This window comes from Macaca thibetana, chromosome 9 (assembly GCF_024542745.1).
Source record: "Macaca thibetana thibetana isolate TM-01 chromosome 9, ASM2454274v1, whole genome shotgun sequence".
Lineage (NCBI taxonomy): Eukaryota > Metazoa > Chordata > Mammalia > Primates > Cercopithecidae > Macaca > Macaca thibetana.
Genome location: NC_065586.1, coordinates 121836970 through 121852043, shown reverse-complemented (window position 1 = coordinate 121852043; position 15074 = coordinate 121836970). Strand labels below are relative to the sequence as shown.

Below are 15074 nucleotides of genomic sequence, written 5' to 3'. Positions count from 1 at the left end.
CGCTGGATAGTGAGGTGCTTTCAAGGTTCACAGAGGACACAGTCCTAGCCCGTGAGTTGGTAGTTAGGCTTTTCTGTCTCAGCTCGGCCTCAGATTTGCTAGTAGCCTCCCTCCCCAGGAGTCCCTGTAGGACCCACTGTTTGTACAGCACTGCACAACATGCAGGTGCACCACAGAAGATCAAAGGGGGTGAGGGGGCGACCTCTGACCTGAACTTGCTACTTACCATTGACTTGGGAAGACGGTGCACTTGTCTATAAATGCCACAGAGATGTCACTCCAAAGCAGTAGGTAAGCAGATTCATGATCACCACCACCACACTAATGGCAGCAACTGAATTTCCTGTGTACAGGAAAATGCCCTTGCAGCCTGTGAGGTGGGTATCTTCACACGTAGTGGTCGCTAACCACAGTGGCAGAGCCAGGCTGTGAATGTGGCTGCTGCCCCCACAGCCAGGCTGGTGCATTCACGTTCAGTTTGTGCCAGGGATGGAGAAAGAACATTGATGCTGGGCCCCCTCGCCTAGCCTGGGGAAGACTGTACTGCTCTGTGGGGCACCGTCGTGTGAGCCTTCGCTGACACAGAGGAGTGAAAGGCTCCTGTGAAAAAGCTGCCGTTTCACCAAACTGTTGGTAACCCTGCTCTAGGACTACAGTCATGTTTGCCATTTGCTGTTTCCCAGTCCCAGGGAGTTTCTTTTTTTCAAATTTTTAAATAGCTTTATTGAGATGTAATTCACAAACCATAAAATTTACTTTTTATAATTTTAATATGTAAACTTAAAAATTTTTTTTAAATTTTTTTTTTAGAGATGGGGTCTCACGATGTTGCCCAGGCTGATCTCAAACTCCTGGCCTCAAGCAATCTTCCCACCTTGGCCTCCCAAAATATAGGGATTACAGGTGTGAGCTACCATGCCCAGCCCAGTATGTAAACTTCAACATGATTTTTATGATAGTCACAAATTTGTGCATCCATCACCACTGTCTAGTTCTAGGACATATCATCACCCCAAAGAGAAACCCGGTACCCATTTGCAGCCACCCCTCATTCCCTCATTCCTCCCACTTCTTGGCAACCACTCAACTGCTTTTCATCTCCACGGATTCACCTATTCCGGACATCTCGTATTAATAGAATCATACACTATGTGTTCTTTTGTAACTGACTCTTTTTACTAGCATAGTGTTTTCAAGGTTCATCCATGTTGTAGCAGGTACCAGTACTTCATCCCTTTTTACTGCCAAATAATGGTACATGCTGAGGACCGTTTTATTTACCCATTCACTAGTTGATGGACGTTTGGATTGTTTTCCACTTTCAGGCTATTAAATAATGCTGAACATTCAAATACAATTTTCTGTGCGGACGTAAGTTTTCATTTCTCTTGGGTGTATATCCAGGAGTAGATTTACTAGATCTAAGGTAACTTTGTTTAACATTTGGTCGAATTACTGCTATTTTCCAAAGTGGTTGTGCCATTTTAAAGCATTGTCACTAGCAATGTATGAGGGTTCCAATTTCTCCATATCCTTCACGTCCTTATTTTTCTGTCTCTGATTATGGCGATCCTTGTGGGTCTGAAGCGGTTACTCAGCATGTATTTAATTTAGATTTCGCTAATGACTAATGATGTTGAGCATCTTTTTATGTGTTTGTTGGTCATTTTTATATCTTCTTTAAAGAAATATCTATTCAAATCCTTTGCCTACTTTTAACCCAGGTTATTTGTCTTTTTATTGTTGAATTGCCAGAATTCCTTATTCTGAATACAATTTTTTTTTTTTTTTTTTTTTTTTGCGAGACAGTGTCTCTCTGTGGCCCAGGCTGGAGTGCAGTGACACAGTCTCAGCTCACTGCAACCTCCGCCTCCGGGGTTCAAGCGATTCTCCTGCCTCAGCCTCCTGAGTAGCTGGGATTAGAGGTGCATGCCACCTCGCCTGGCTAATTTTTGTATTTTTAGTAGAGATGGGGTTTCACCATGTTGGCCAGGCTGGTCTGGAACTCCTGACCTCAGGTGATCCGCCTGCCTTGGCCTGCCAAAGTGTTTGTATTACAGGTGTGAACCACTGCGCCTGGCCTCTGAATACAAATTTTTTATCGGACATATGATTTGTAAAAATGTTCTCCCATTCTGTGAGTTGTCTTTTTACTTTTTTTATTTTTATTTTTTTATTTTTTTATTTTTTTGAAGCACAGAAGGTTTTCAATTTTGATAAAGTTCAATTTATTGGTTTTTTTCTTTTGTTAGTTGTGCTTTGGGTGTTGTATCCAGGAAACCATTAATTTAGTGTTGCTTTAATTCAGTGTTTTGAAGGTTTATTCCTATGTTTCCTTTTAGGAGTTGTATAGTTTTAGCTCTGAACTTAGGTATTTGATCTGTTTTGAATTGATTTTTGTGTGTTGTGTGAGGTAGGGGTCCAACTTTATTTTTTCCTCAGGGAGTTTCCTAAGCAATGGGTGCTTAGCAGGGCAGTACTGTAGGCAGGGTGGGAGTGGGGCCTGTGCAGGACAGTGGCCTCCCTCCCCTCGTTCTGACTCAGCTGGAGGAAGGAGCCTCAGGCCTGCAGCATCCGAGTTATGCAGAGGTACAGGTGGCTTGTTAACTCCACTACCACCTGGCCTGCTGCTCACTTGCTGGGAGGGAGGATGAAGCGGAGTGCTGGGCAGGGGCTGCCACTGTTGGATGCTCCCCTGCTCCCAAACAGCTTCGGGGTCCACAGTCTCAATGCAGAGGAGAGTAGGGGATGAGGACCTTCTCTCATTTAACCACCACACTAGCCCTCTGAGGCCAGGGTGACTGTGCCCCTTTTATAGGTGAGGAACAGAGAGGCTAAGGGACTTGTACTAATAACAGCTAGCAGGGGCAGAGCTGGGACAGAAGCAGTGCCCCATCCCAGGCGAGGCTCTGCACAGAACCATCGAGCCTGTGGTGCTTGTTCAGAGAGAGGTGTCCTGTGGATGAGGCCAGTGCCCCGGATTGGCTGATTTGGAAGGATCACGACAACATAGGCAGCAGCCTATGATGGTCATCGAGCTTATCTCTGGGCCAGGCCAAGTGGTTCACACCTGTCACCTCATTTAATCCCCACAGCAGCCCAGTGAAGAGTCCTGTTATCTTTTCTTTTTATGGATGAGGAGATGGAGGCCAGAGAGGACGGGCCATGGGCCAAGGTCATTGTCCTGTGGAGCTGGGATTTAAATCCCAACCCTGTGGCCACAGAGCCCTGACCTTGATAGTCTGCTTTCCTGGGGATTCAGTCACTGCCCCTGCCACACCCTCCTCCCCTTGATCAGATAGGGCCCCCGCCACTCGAAGCAGAACTGTCTGCAGCTAGAGCTTCTGAGGAAGGACTGCACCGATGCAGCCACGATGGTGAGCACCAGCCTGGGGCCTTCATGTCCCTGCCCCTCACCTGAGCCTGGGAACAGTGTGCTGTCGCTCAGGGTGGCAGAGAGACGGTGATGAGAGCGTGGATGCAGAGGTATTTTGCGCGCTCAGAAGCTGGGCTCAAATCAGGCAGTGTTGTCATTTATATAAATGCATCACATGAGCAGTAACGTCCAACCGAAGGGCTGGCTGACGGCCCCTGCCCACATCCAGCCGCCTGCTGCCCCAGCCCCTGCTAGTGTGCTGAAGCCCTGTTTTCTCTTCTGTCTTTATAGTTTGCAGCCATCGGCCCCACTACGGCTCGCGCGCTGGCCGCCCAGGGCCTGCCTGTAAGCTGCACTGCAGAGAGCCCCACGCCACAAGCCCTGGCCACTGGCATCAGGAAGGCACTCCAGCCCCATGGCTGCTGCTGAGTCAGCCACCTGTCGCTTGCCCCATGCCGCCTCCCTGGGCTGGGCTGGCTCTGGATGGAGCTGGGCATTGGCAAGGGCTCTCAGGAGCTGCTGCCATCAGACTCCTGCTTCAAGCCTGAGTGGAAGCATCTGAGGACCGGGGATCAGGACCTGACCTGGGGCTGGCCTCAGGCCCACGTGCACGTGACCACCCTCTGTGGAAGCCAGCTTGAACTCTAGCTCTGTGAGAGCTTCCTGTGCCCAGCAGGAAGGAAATAAAATAAACCACACTGGCTGCCCATGCTTACTGAGTGGTTACTATGTGCCATTTTAAGTGCAAAGCTATGTTCAGGGAGGAGACAGGTATGCCTACCTGTGATAACCCACAAACCTGCTCTGAATCAGAAAATTTGCTCTGTATGAAGTAGGTTTATTCATTCTATAAAAAGGACCGTGAAGTTCCTGCTTGTGAGCTATGGACAACTGTAGTTCAAATATAGAGAGACTTGCTTTCCCTCAAAGTTGCAACTGCAGCATTAGACGATGACACCATCTGCTCTCCCAGGAATCTGAGGGCTGGAGAGGTCAGTATGTACTGAGAAGAGGTTCATGTGCAAATGCAGTGCCCTGTAGAAAGGCTTTGGAAATCTGTTCCCAAATTTCCTTCCCACTTCATTCCCAAAGTTCCCAAACTTCATTCCCAACTCAGCCTGGAATTTAGGCTGAGTTGACTGAAACCCAGACTTGTCTCTTGGTAGCATGTGGACTGGTGGTGGGAAGGCTCTGCCCACACGCCTCTGTTTCCTTGAAAGATCCGACTGAAAGGCATTTGGGCTCCACGTCTCTGATCTCCATTCCTCATAACATCCCTGAGGAGTGGACATTCCTATCATTCCATTTTTCTGGTGAGGAAACAGACTCAAGGGGGGAAATGATTTCTCAGGCTCACATAGCTAGTGAGTGGCAGAACCAGAACAAAATTAAAAGGGATGGATGAGCCTAAGCACTTAGACCTAGACTAATGAAATTCATCAGCCACCTCATATGAGATTCACGCTAGTAGAGAGGTTAGAATTCAGTGATAATTGTTCTCGAAATCTTGATGTGATTATACAGAAATTCTTTGAGAACTGTTCTAAAACTGGATTGTGGTGATGGTTCCATGAAGTGACCACTTGTCTCAGAAGATTAAGGAAAATAATTGGGCAAGCACTGTTTCATACACATTTTTCACCTTAGTACCAAAGTGAAATAGATTAGCCCATGAACTAAGAACCTGACTGTACGTTAGAACCACGTGATGTGCTTCTAAAATGAAATTGCTCAGGCCCCACCCCCCAGAGATTCCCCTGAATTGGTTTCTAGAATAAAGCCCAAGCAGCAGGAGGTATGAGACACTCTCCAGCTGCCTCCAGTGTGCACCCGTGTTTGGAAACCGCTGGATTACAGGAATGGGGTCCCCCATAGCTGGAGTGCAATCAGGAATGCCCTCATGTGTGGTGAAGAGGCTGGAGAAGCAAGACAAGCCCGTAAGTGAGGAAAGAGAAGTCCAAGCTGTAGGCAGACAAGAGCGGGAGGGATGTGTGGGCTTTGGAAGCACATGTTGTTGGAGGGGGAACAACACCCTGTTGCAGGGCAGGGGAAATAGGATCCTTTTCACAGCCTTAGGGGGTGGGGGACAGAATCAGGGACAAAGGTTCACTAAATGTCTGCATGCTAGTAAACACCATACGTGTGTCCTTTCATCCCCACACAACCCGAAGCCACCTTTTGAAGAGGATGTAAGGCTATCAGCAGTTCTGGCGAAGCCTTGTTTCAGATGGAGTGGGCCAGGGTATGGTTAAAGATGGTTCTGTTTGGGATTAGGAAGGCAGGGATCTCGTGCACCAGCGGGAGATGAGCAAAGCAGCAGGTGCAGTGTCCTCGACCATTGCGTGAGTTGGGAGCCTGGGCTTTCTTTGGCAGTTGGGCTGGAGATGCCTTAGAACATGAGGGCTGAGTAGGCAAAAACTAGTTTGAAAGGGACTGTGGAGAAACCCTGGTTCTGAAGATATTGGTGGGACAGAAGGTAAGGTCTGTAATTACCCAGCTCAAGAAAGTGAAGCCCAGGGATGTCACACGTCACTTCTGCTCACCCTCCCACAGAACTACAGTTTCTGTTAAGGACAATAATTATGTTAATCATTCTATGGCTCAATGGCTAGATGGGAGTGAACAGAAGCTGGCATAAGGCTTTCCTTCAAAGATACAACTGCAGCATTAAACAGACCGTCTGATCTCCCAGGAATCTGAGGGGCTGGGAAGTCAGTATTTACTTAGAAGAGGTTCATGTGGCCGGGCACGGTGGCTCACACCTGTAATCCCAGCACTTTGGGAGGCCGAGGCGGGCGGATCAGGAGTTTAAGACCAGCCTGACCAACATGGTGAAACCCCATCTCTACTAAAAATATAAAATTAGCCGGATGTGGTGGAGGGTGCCTATAATCCCAGCTACTCAGGAGGCAGAGGTTGCAGTGAGCCGAGATCATGCCACTGCACTCCAGCCTGGGAAACAAGAGCAAAACTCTGTCTAAAAAAAAAAGAGGTTCATGTGCAAATGTAGAGCCCTATAGAAAGGCCTTGGAAATCTGTTCCCAAACTTCATTCCCACATTTTAACAGATCCAGCTGTTCCTGATGTGCTGAGGGAAGTTCAGCTTTGAGTTTGTAGATGTTCTAGGTGCCTTCCCAGAGTCAATGTGGGAAGCCGGGTCGAAGCCAGAGTCTCACACGATACCATGAGCGGCAAATAGGGCCACCCAGGACAGTGAGTGAGTCACACCCCCAGCCCTGCCAGCTCCAGACAGAGTAATGCCCCAGCAGGCTGGGTGGCCAGCTTCCTTGTGTCCCTCCTGGGGATCAGAAGGGACAGAAGGGTGGGGTGGGAGAACACACTCAACAGATGTGCTGCACAGGGTTTTGCCACAGTTGTGTGACCTGCATTCCCTGTTCGCATCTGCTCTCACGTGCCTTCCCCTCCAGCTCCTGGACTCAGGAGAGTTGCTGAAGAAGTTTGTGCAGGGAAGGAATAAAGGATCACACAGGAATTTGAGAGCCAAACTAGAGTGCAGCTGGCCCCCCAGGCTCAGGTGGGCTAGTGGTAAGAACTGAAGATGTTTCCTCTGGACCTTCCAGCCACAGCTCATTGGTGGGACATGTTCTCAGACACTCTTCTAAGTTTTTTGTGCTTTAACTCTTGAGTTACATGTGGTCACTCTCTTAATGAGTTAAGCGTTAGTACAACTTCCCTGTGAATAGAACGTAACAAAATAAAAACATTGTGTTTTATACAAGTCTTCAGAAAATAAACTAGCAGGAATCATTTTACTAAAAATTCTAAGAAAGTAGATGACAGGGATAGAGTCTGAGGTAGTCTCAATATTCATTACTCTGGAACAAGAATCCTTGATGTTCAGCAAAGTATGTGGCCATTTGGAATAAGAACTACATTTCCCAGCTTCCTTCACAGGCAGGCAGTGATTAAGCTGTAGCCAAGGGGATGTAGTGAGATGCACACCCTTCACATCATTCTTCCTTTTTCCTGGAATACAGATAGAAGAGCTGGAGCTCCAGTAGCCATCTTGAGCCCTGAGATGACGTTGGGGAAAGGAAGTTTTCTAGAACAAGATGACACTGTGGGCACACAAACTATCCCAACTCTAGACTTCTTGAGTGTAAAAGATATATCAACTTCTATCTTGTTTAAGCCACTATGACTATGAGATTTTTCTTTTACAGTCAAATCTAAATGGTAAAATAATCAAGTGAGTTGGTAGAGTAAACATCAAGATATACCGTTTCCGAGTTTGAATAAAATGCTCTTTAAAGAAAGTCTCAGCCAGGTGCAGTGGCGCATGCCTGTAATCCCAGCACTTTGAGAGGCCAAGGCGGGTGGATCACTTGAGCCCAGGAGTTCGAGACCAGCCTGGCTGACATGGCAAAACCCCATCTCTACTAAAAATGCAGAAAGTTAGCCAGGTATGGTGGTGCACGTATGTAATCCCAGCTATTCAGGAGGCTGAGACAGGAGAATTGCTTGAACCCGGGAGGCGGAGGTTGCAGTAGGCCGAGATGGCACCACTGCACTCCAGCCTGGGTGACAGAGCGAGACTCAGTCTCAAAAAAAAAAAAAAAAAAAAAGAAAAGAAAAAAGAAATATTTGGTTACCAGAAGTCCCTCATAAACTTACTGTTGAATCTTTTTATCAAGTTCAATTTAAGCTGTATATTTGCATATTATTTATAGATTTATGCCTTGTGCAATTATATAAAGTGTTTGAAAAGCAACTGAAACAACAAAAAGACTTCAGCAGTAGAAGAGTTCTAATTTTGATGAAATATTGATAAAACCTACAAAAGCTGCAGGAATGCATTTGCTCAGACAGTTTTCTTTCATTCTTACTGGTAAGCACTCTACTGATTGGAAGGTGTGCACAGTCCTTACGGGAGAAATGTATGTCTTTTATCATATTTATCTCGTTAAAAGAAAACCTTAGACAAATTACATTTGAGAGAGTTTGATTGAGCAAAGAATGATTTGCGGATTGGGCAGCCCCTAAACCAGAAAGGCTGAGAGGCTGCGGCGCTGCCTCGTGGTTGAAGATTTGTGGACAGAAAAAGGAAAGTGACGTACAGAAAATGGAAGTCAGATGCAAAAACAGCTGGATTGGTTACAGCTTGGCATTTGCCTTCTTTTGAACAGCGTTTGAGCTGTTGGCCACCTTTGATTGGCTGAAATTCAGTGATTGGTACAAGAGTAGGTTACAGCCTGTTTACACACCTAGGACAGCGCCCAAGCTGTATCCTACGAACAAGCTGTAACCTACTCTTGTACCCATAGCTGTAACTATTTAGGTTACAGTTCACCGTATACGGAGAATTCTTTAGGCTGGTCTTAAAACATGTAAGGAGGCAGCTTCAGGCTCAACTTAACGCTCTGAATTAAGAGAGACTTAAACATTTCTCTTCAACATCTCATTTAATCCTCAAAATAGCCCTATCAGGTGGGTCCTACTACCTCCATCCTAGAGATAAGAAAAACTGGACTTGGAGGAATTTAATGCCATACACAAGGTTAAGTGAGGTGGAGGCAGGTTCGAACTTTGCTGACCAAGGGCTGAAGGAGAGTTAGATGAGGGGGTGTTCCCACGGGAACACTGGACTCCACCTCACCTTGGCAGGGCGCCCCCCAGGGCTGCAGGATGGGGGTCGTGTTCCTCAGCATGGCCTCTAAGCCCCCTTCTCAGCCTGGCTTGACTGCCCACAGCCCACGTGTGTGCGCAGCTCCAAACCGTGGCCACTCCACTTCTCTGACATTCTGAGACCTTGTTCTTCTCAGGGCATTTGTGGGCCCCTGAGAGCTGGACCTGTGCTTGTCTCTGCCCCCTGAGCCCCTAGCAGAGGCCTAGGACTCATAGGTGTGGAGGATAATGATCAGAATCCCGCCTTTGCCGTCAGCAATGCTTTTCCCAGATAAACTTCTCATCTCAGCCCCAGCAGCAAATCATGAGCAATATTATTTATTTCTCAGAACATGTTACACGTTGTTTGTTAATCACCGGCATTAAGCTATTGACTCTACCTCCAGCAGGCTGCAGCAGCACTTTCCTCAGTGGTGAACACATCTGGAGGCAGCAGCTCAAACTCTCTTAACGGATGGGAGACTGAGGCTCCGAGGACAGGGCAGAGACGCCTCAGCGTCAACCTGCTTTTGGCGGCAGGACAGGAATTGGGCCTGGGCCTGAGATGGTTCCTTCCTACACCCTTCTCCAGGGTACCATGTCCACCTCGAAGCCTCCGGACCCTCTGACATGTAAGCCGTGCCCCCTCCCCAACCCGCAAAGAGACCCAGGCACAGTGCGCTTATGGAAGCAGCTGCTGCTTGTTCTCAGCCTGATGGGTGTCCCTCAGGGGCGGCGCATGTGTAGCAGCTTTTCAGGAGTATGGGGGGTGATGGGAGCCAGGGGCCACGTGGTGCAGATGGGAGAGAGGCCAGCAGATGGGTCCAGCAGCAGTGGGTTGAGCTTTGCCATGTAACCTCGGCGACAGGGGCTGTATTCTGCGTGGAAAATTCTGCATGATTCATACCCACGGGGCCTGTCACCAAGCTGAGTTACTGAGTTACTTTACTCAGTGTTCATCGTGTCACTCAATTTCTGGACCTGGGGAGTTGGTAACTTTTTCCTCACCTCTCACCCAAACACCCCCAAGTCCTGTAAAAATTGCATTTCCAGGGGCGGAAAGGAGTCCCACGTAACCAGCCAGATCCCATCTCTGAGCCAGGCCAGACCGCTTCCTCCTCCCTCTGAGTCTGGTCTGCTTCTGGGGTTCTCTCTCTCGGTGTTTTACGGTTCTCCAGAGAAACGGAACCAGTACGATAGATAGAGAGAGAGAGAGAGAGACAGAGAGACTGAGGGCACTTAGGGGAATTGGCTCACATAATTCTGGAGGCCGAGGAGGCCAGCATCTGTGGGCTGCAAGCTGGAGACCCAGGAAAGCCGGTGCTTGCAGTTCAGCCTGAGCCTGGAGGCTGAGAGCCAGGGAGCTGGTGGCATGATTCCCAGTCTGCGTCTGAAGAAGGCCTGGGGAGAAGGCACCGCTTCTGTAAGTCCCGGGGTCTGAGGGCCCGGGAACCTGGATGGACAGGATTCAAGGGGCAGAGAAGATGAATGTCCCAGCTCAGAAAGTAGGAGGATTTACCCTTGCTCGGCCTTTTCATTCTCCTCGAGCCCTCAGTGGACTGGATGACACCTGCCCGCTGGTGAGGGTGGCTCTTCCTTACTGATTTAAATGCTCATCTCTCGCGGAACACCCTCACAGACACACCCAGGAACAGTGTTTTACCAGGTCTGTGGCTGTCCCTTGGCCCAGTCACACTGACGTACAGAATTTACCATCGTGCTTGGGAAATTTCAGCTTCTCCGCTGGTGTCGTTGCTGTTGCCCTGGCAGCTGCCCTGAGAAGAGCTGGGTTTGACCAGCAGACTGAGGGCATCTCCTCATCAGAGGGCCCCACTCTCAGAGCAGAACCAGTTGGAAGCTTTCTGAGGGATATCACCAGCAACAAAGAGCATCATTCTCATCCGGAGGCCAGGAGGCCTGGGTGTGCCTTGGCAGAGAAGTGCAGGCGGGTAGTAAAGGGGGCCTCCCTCCTGCAACTGCTGAGCAGCCTCCACGTGCATCCTTTGTGGGGAGGAACAAGCCCCAAACGCAGACCCTCGTGTGTATAAAACACAAGGAGATCTCCCGAGGGAGGCCGAGGGTCCTACACAGCCCAGAGATGGGGAAAAGGGTTTATTTGTGGATGAAAAGGGACCAAAACACAGTCTGGACAGAAGGGAATCAGGACAGACACTGGGAAGAGTCCGTCCCTCTCACAGGTGCACTATGCAGCTGGAAACGACAACAGGCCTGCCCTGGTGCCGATGGCATCACTTCCCAGAACCTGGGCCCCCAAGCTCTGCTCACTTTCAGAGTCAGAACTGACCCCTTGCTGAACATAAGGCTCAAAGATCTCCTGTGGGAACGACTGTTTCCAAATATTATTGTCCAACTGTACTAAGAATATGCAAATCCAGGCTGGGTGCAGTGGCTCGTGCCTGTAATCCCAACACTTGGGGAGGCTGAGGTGGGCAGATTGCTTGAGTCCAGGAGTTCAAGACGAGCCTGGACAACGTGGCAACCATCCCACAAAAACATACAAACATTAGCTGGGCATGGTGGCTCACACCTGTAGTCCCAGCTACTTGCAGGAGGCTGAGGTGGGAAGATCACTTGAGCCAGAGAGGTCACAGCTGCAGTTGAGCTGTGGCTGTGCCACTGCACTTCAGCCTGGGTAACAAAGTGAGACCCTATCTCAAAAAAGAAAAAAAAAAAGCCATTTTATAAATGATGAATGTTTTAGAGGAAAAAAATTTCAATTATTCCACTGACAATTAGGTTATGCATCTCATGGCTTAAAAGAGATTCTAAAAGCTCCAAGCCAAACCCTTGCCCAGTCTCAGAAATGGGAAGTGGCCTGCACAGAGCAGGAACCAGTTTGTGCAGGAGCCCCTGTCCCTCATGTTGTCTTTCTTGTAGGTCACGTGTCTTCCTCTGACGTTTTCCCTCCTAAATCCAATTGATTTCCTTGAAATCCAGTTAACCTGGAATGAGCAATTTGTTTAATCAAACATTCTCAGCCTTGAGCAGCCAGTACATTCCAAAGCTTAGTAATAATGGGAGAGAAGAATCCTCCGAAAGAAGAGCAAACGTCCACATGGTGAACATACTTCCCCAAGTCAAGCACCCAAGCTGCATGAGGTCACCACACCATAAAGTTTCTTAAAGAATAATAACTTTAGGGAACAAGACCCTTCAGTAATGAAGCCCTCAAGCCTATGATCCCTGTCTTAGTCCATTTGTGATGCTATACCAAAATACCTGAGACTGGGTCATTTATAAATAATAAACAATTTTTTTCACAGTTCTGGAGGCTGGGAAGTCCAAGAGCAAGACTTGGTGTCTGACAAGGGCCCGGTTTCTGTTGCCAGATGGTGCCTTGAACACTGCGTCCTCATATGGCAGAAGGGCAAAGGGCTGAACGCACTCTGAAGCCTGGCTTCTAAGGGCAGGAGGGTAGAGCCTTATGATTCAATCACCTCCTCAAGGCCCCACCTCTTAATACAGTTGCACTGGGATTAAGTTTCAACATGAATTGTGGAGGGGACATGAACATTTAAGCCACAGTAATCCCTAAGGGGAATCATCTTACCCCCACTGGGGAGAGCTGTCATGCAAGTTTTCAGATTTGACTTTCAGAAGCACCGTCTTTGACCAGAGCTGGTGGAATGGACAGAACTGCCAGGCTTCAAGCAGAACAGGGATCGTGGTGGGTGCCCAAGCTCCTCCTGAGTACCCCTTTCCAGCATCCCAGGTCCCGCCTTTCCCCCTGCAGCGTTGGGTGTGGGCCCAATGAGGAATGGATCTCCGAGGTCACAGCTCAGGACTGTGCCTTCCCCGGGAAGCCCGGTGTCCTAGAGCCCAGGAAAGTGTCCTAGGGTGTGGCACAGTCAGAAAAACACAGAGGAGTTGACGATGGCCAGAGGGTTTCACCCCAGGAGACACAGCCTACACCAACCTCAGAACTGCACAGAGGTTCTTCAAAAAGTAGCCACTCCTGGCATTGTCCATTCAAAATGTTCCAGCTGAACTTACAGTGAACCCAGACTCCTCATTTGCCCTATGGGTCCTTCCGCATCTGACCTTCACCTGCTCCTCTCCATCCTCCCCTGCCAGCTCACTCCTCCCAGTCACGTCCAGCCAGGCTGTTCTTTCTTCCCTACTATTGTAGCTTTGCCCAGCTGGTCCCAGCCTCAGGGCCTGTGCACTTGTCCTTTCCTGGCCTAAAATGTATGCCACTCCCGAATCTCAAACCCCCAGTTACATGTGACTGAGTCCCTCTGATCTTTCTGCTGTTGCCCAGATTTCATCTGCACAAGAGGTCTTTCCTGCTCACCTGAATATTCACTCTTCCCCATAGACACTCACTTTCCCTAACTCTATTCCTAGCACCTGTCATTATTGGAATTTTTCATTTCTTTTTTGCTTATTGTCTGTCTTCCCTACTTAGAATCTACATTCCATGAGGGTAGGTGTGATGGTTAATACTGAGTGTCCACTTGATTGGATTGGAGGATCCAAAGTATTGATCCTGGGTGTGTCTGTGAGGGTGTTGCCAAAGGAGATTAACATTTGGGTCAGTGGGCTGGGACAGGCAGACCCACCCTTCATCTGGGTGGCACCATCTAATCAGCTCCAAAAATATAAAGCAGGCAGAAAATCGTGAAAAGACTAGACTGGCTTAGCCTCCCAGCCTCCATCTTTCTCCCATGATGGATGCTTCCTGCCCTTGAACATCAGACTCCAAGTTCTAAGACTGGCTTCCTTGCTCCTCAGCTTGCAGACGGCCTACTGTGGGACTTTGTGACTGTGTGAGTTAACACTACTTAATGTATCTACCCTATTCGTTCTGACCCTCTAGAGAACCCTGACTAATACAGTAGGGAATGAATCCATCATGTTCATTTCTGTATTCCCTGTCTGTAGGACAGTAATAAGTATTTGCTACATGATGACTGAATGAATAACTAACGGATAGCCCCACACAGGCCTGTGCACACCTGCTCTTCTTGGAGACCTTTGACATAAAATTCTAAGTTTTCATCTGCAAAATCACAGTGCCTAAAGAACTTTAATTCATTTCCTGCAAGCTCTCTGGATACTGGGGTAGAAATTCCTGCAGCAAACCTGAACCTCTACTTACTTTTGCCTCCCCATACTCTGCCTTTCCCCTGCCCTTCCCGTGCCCTTCTCCTGCCCCTGAGGGTCAGCCCCTGCAGGCATCTGTGTGACCCACCAAGAAGAGAGGAGGAACAGGAAATACTCAAGGAAGTGGGAGATGAGGAGGCTGCTGTGCAGCTCAGGAGCCCACAGAGAAGGGGCGTAGTCATGAGTTTAAAGGAAATAGATGAGCAAATGTGTGCTCAGCATGATGGAGGAGACAGAAAGCCAGATCCGCCCAGGGCACGGCCCCAGTGCAGGGGTGGTGGGAGGCTCTCAGGCAAGGGCTTGGTCGGCATCTTTGGGATCTGAGCTGGACAGAGTAAAAACCAAGGATCCAAGATAGGTGGGTGAGGCAGAAGGACCCTCAGGACCCTCGGTGCAGTTGGGACTCAGAGGACCATGTGGTAGGGACAAGAGGGTGAGAAGCTACAAGGAGAGCCAGCGGTGGGCTTCAAGGGCTGCCTATGCCTGTAGGATCAGAGGTGCAGCAGTCCAGGGGGTGCCAGGGCTGGGCCAGGCCAGGCCATGGGTGACTCGAGTGGAGTGGAGGTGAGAATCTTCAGATCACAGTCATGGGGGGGTAGGTCAAAGCAACGCACCAGTCATTCACAGGGATGCCAGGGTCACTCAGGACAACGGAAGGACCTGGAATATAGGAGAACTCTGCAAGAAAAGGGACGAAGGCATCTTGGGGAGAGAACAGCCACTAGGAAGGCTGGAGGTGACCCAGAAAACTGTCATGAGGCTCACAGGAGCAGGGCGCTTCCCTGAGTGGAGGCGGCCATCAGGGACGGGAACACCCATCCTGCTCCTTGACCTGTGCAGCCTTCACCGGAGAGAGAAGGGCAAGCCGTAGTCTCTACTGGAGACAGGTCTTAGGGAACGAGGAACATGTTACGGGTCCTTCTGGGGACAGACTAAGCGTTTAGTG

General features: G+C 49.1%; 1 protein-coding gene across 11 annotated transcripts in view; it reads left to right on the top strand.

The window, feature by feature from the left end:
* UROS (uroporphyrinogen III synthase) overlaps positions 1–12384 on the top strand; it is a 47388-nt gene extending 35004 nt beyond the window's left edge. For 2 of the 11 annotated variants that reach the window (XR_007728725.1, XR_007728726.1), the window contains exon 11: positions 3668–3750. Coding sequence is in view for 9 of the 11 variants with exons in the window: in XM_050803786.1 (XP_050659743.1) it covers positions 9409–9630 (222 nt within the window). In the remaining 2 variants the exon portion in view is untranslated. Of the gene's footprint in view, positions 1–810; positions 1358–3667; positions 4084–9408; positions 11663–12285 lie in introns of those variants that run through there. The other 9 variants (XM_050803788.1, XM_050803784.1, XM_050803793.1 and 6 more) reach the window with 7 other exon arrangements.
* Positions 12385–15074: the final 2690 nt, after the last annotated feature.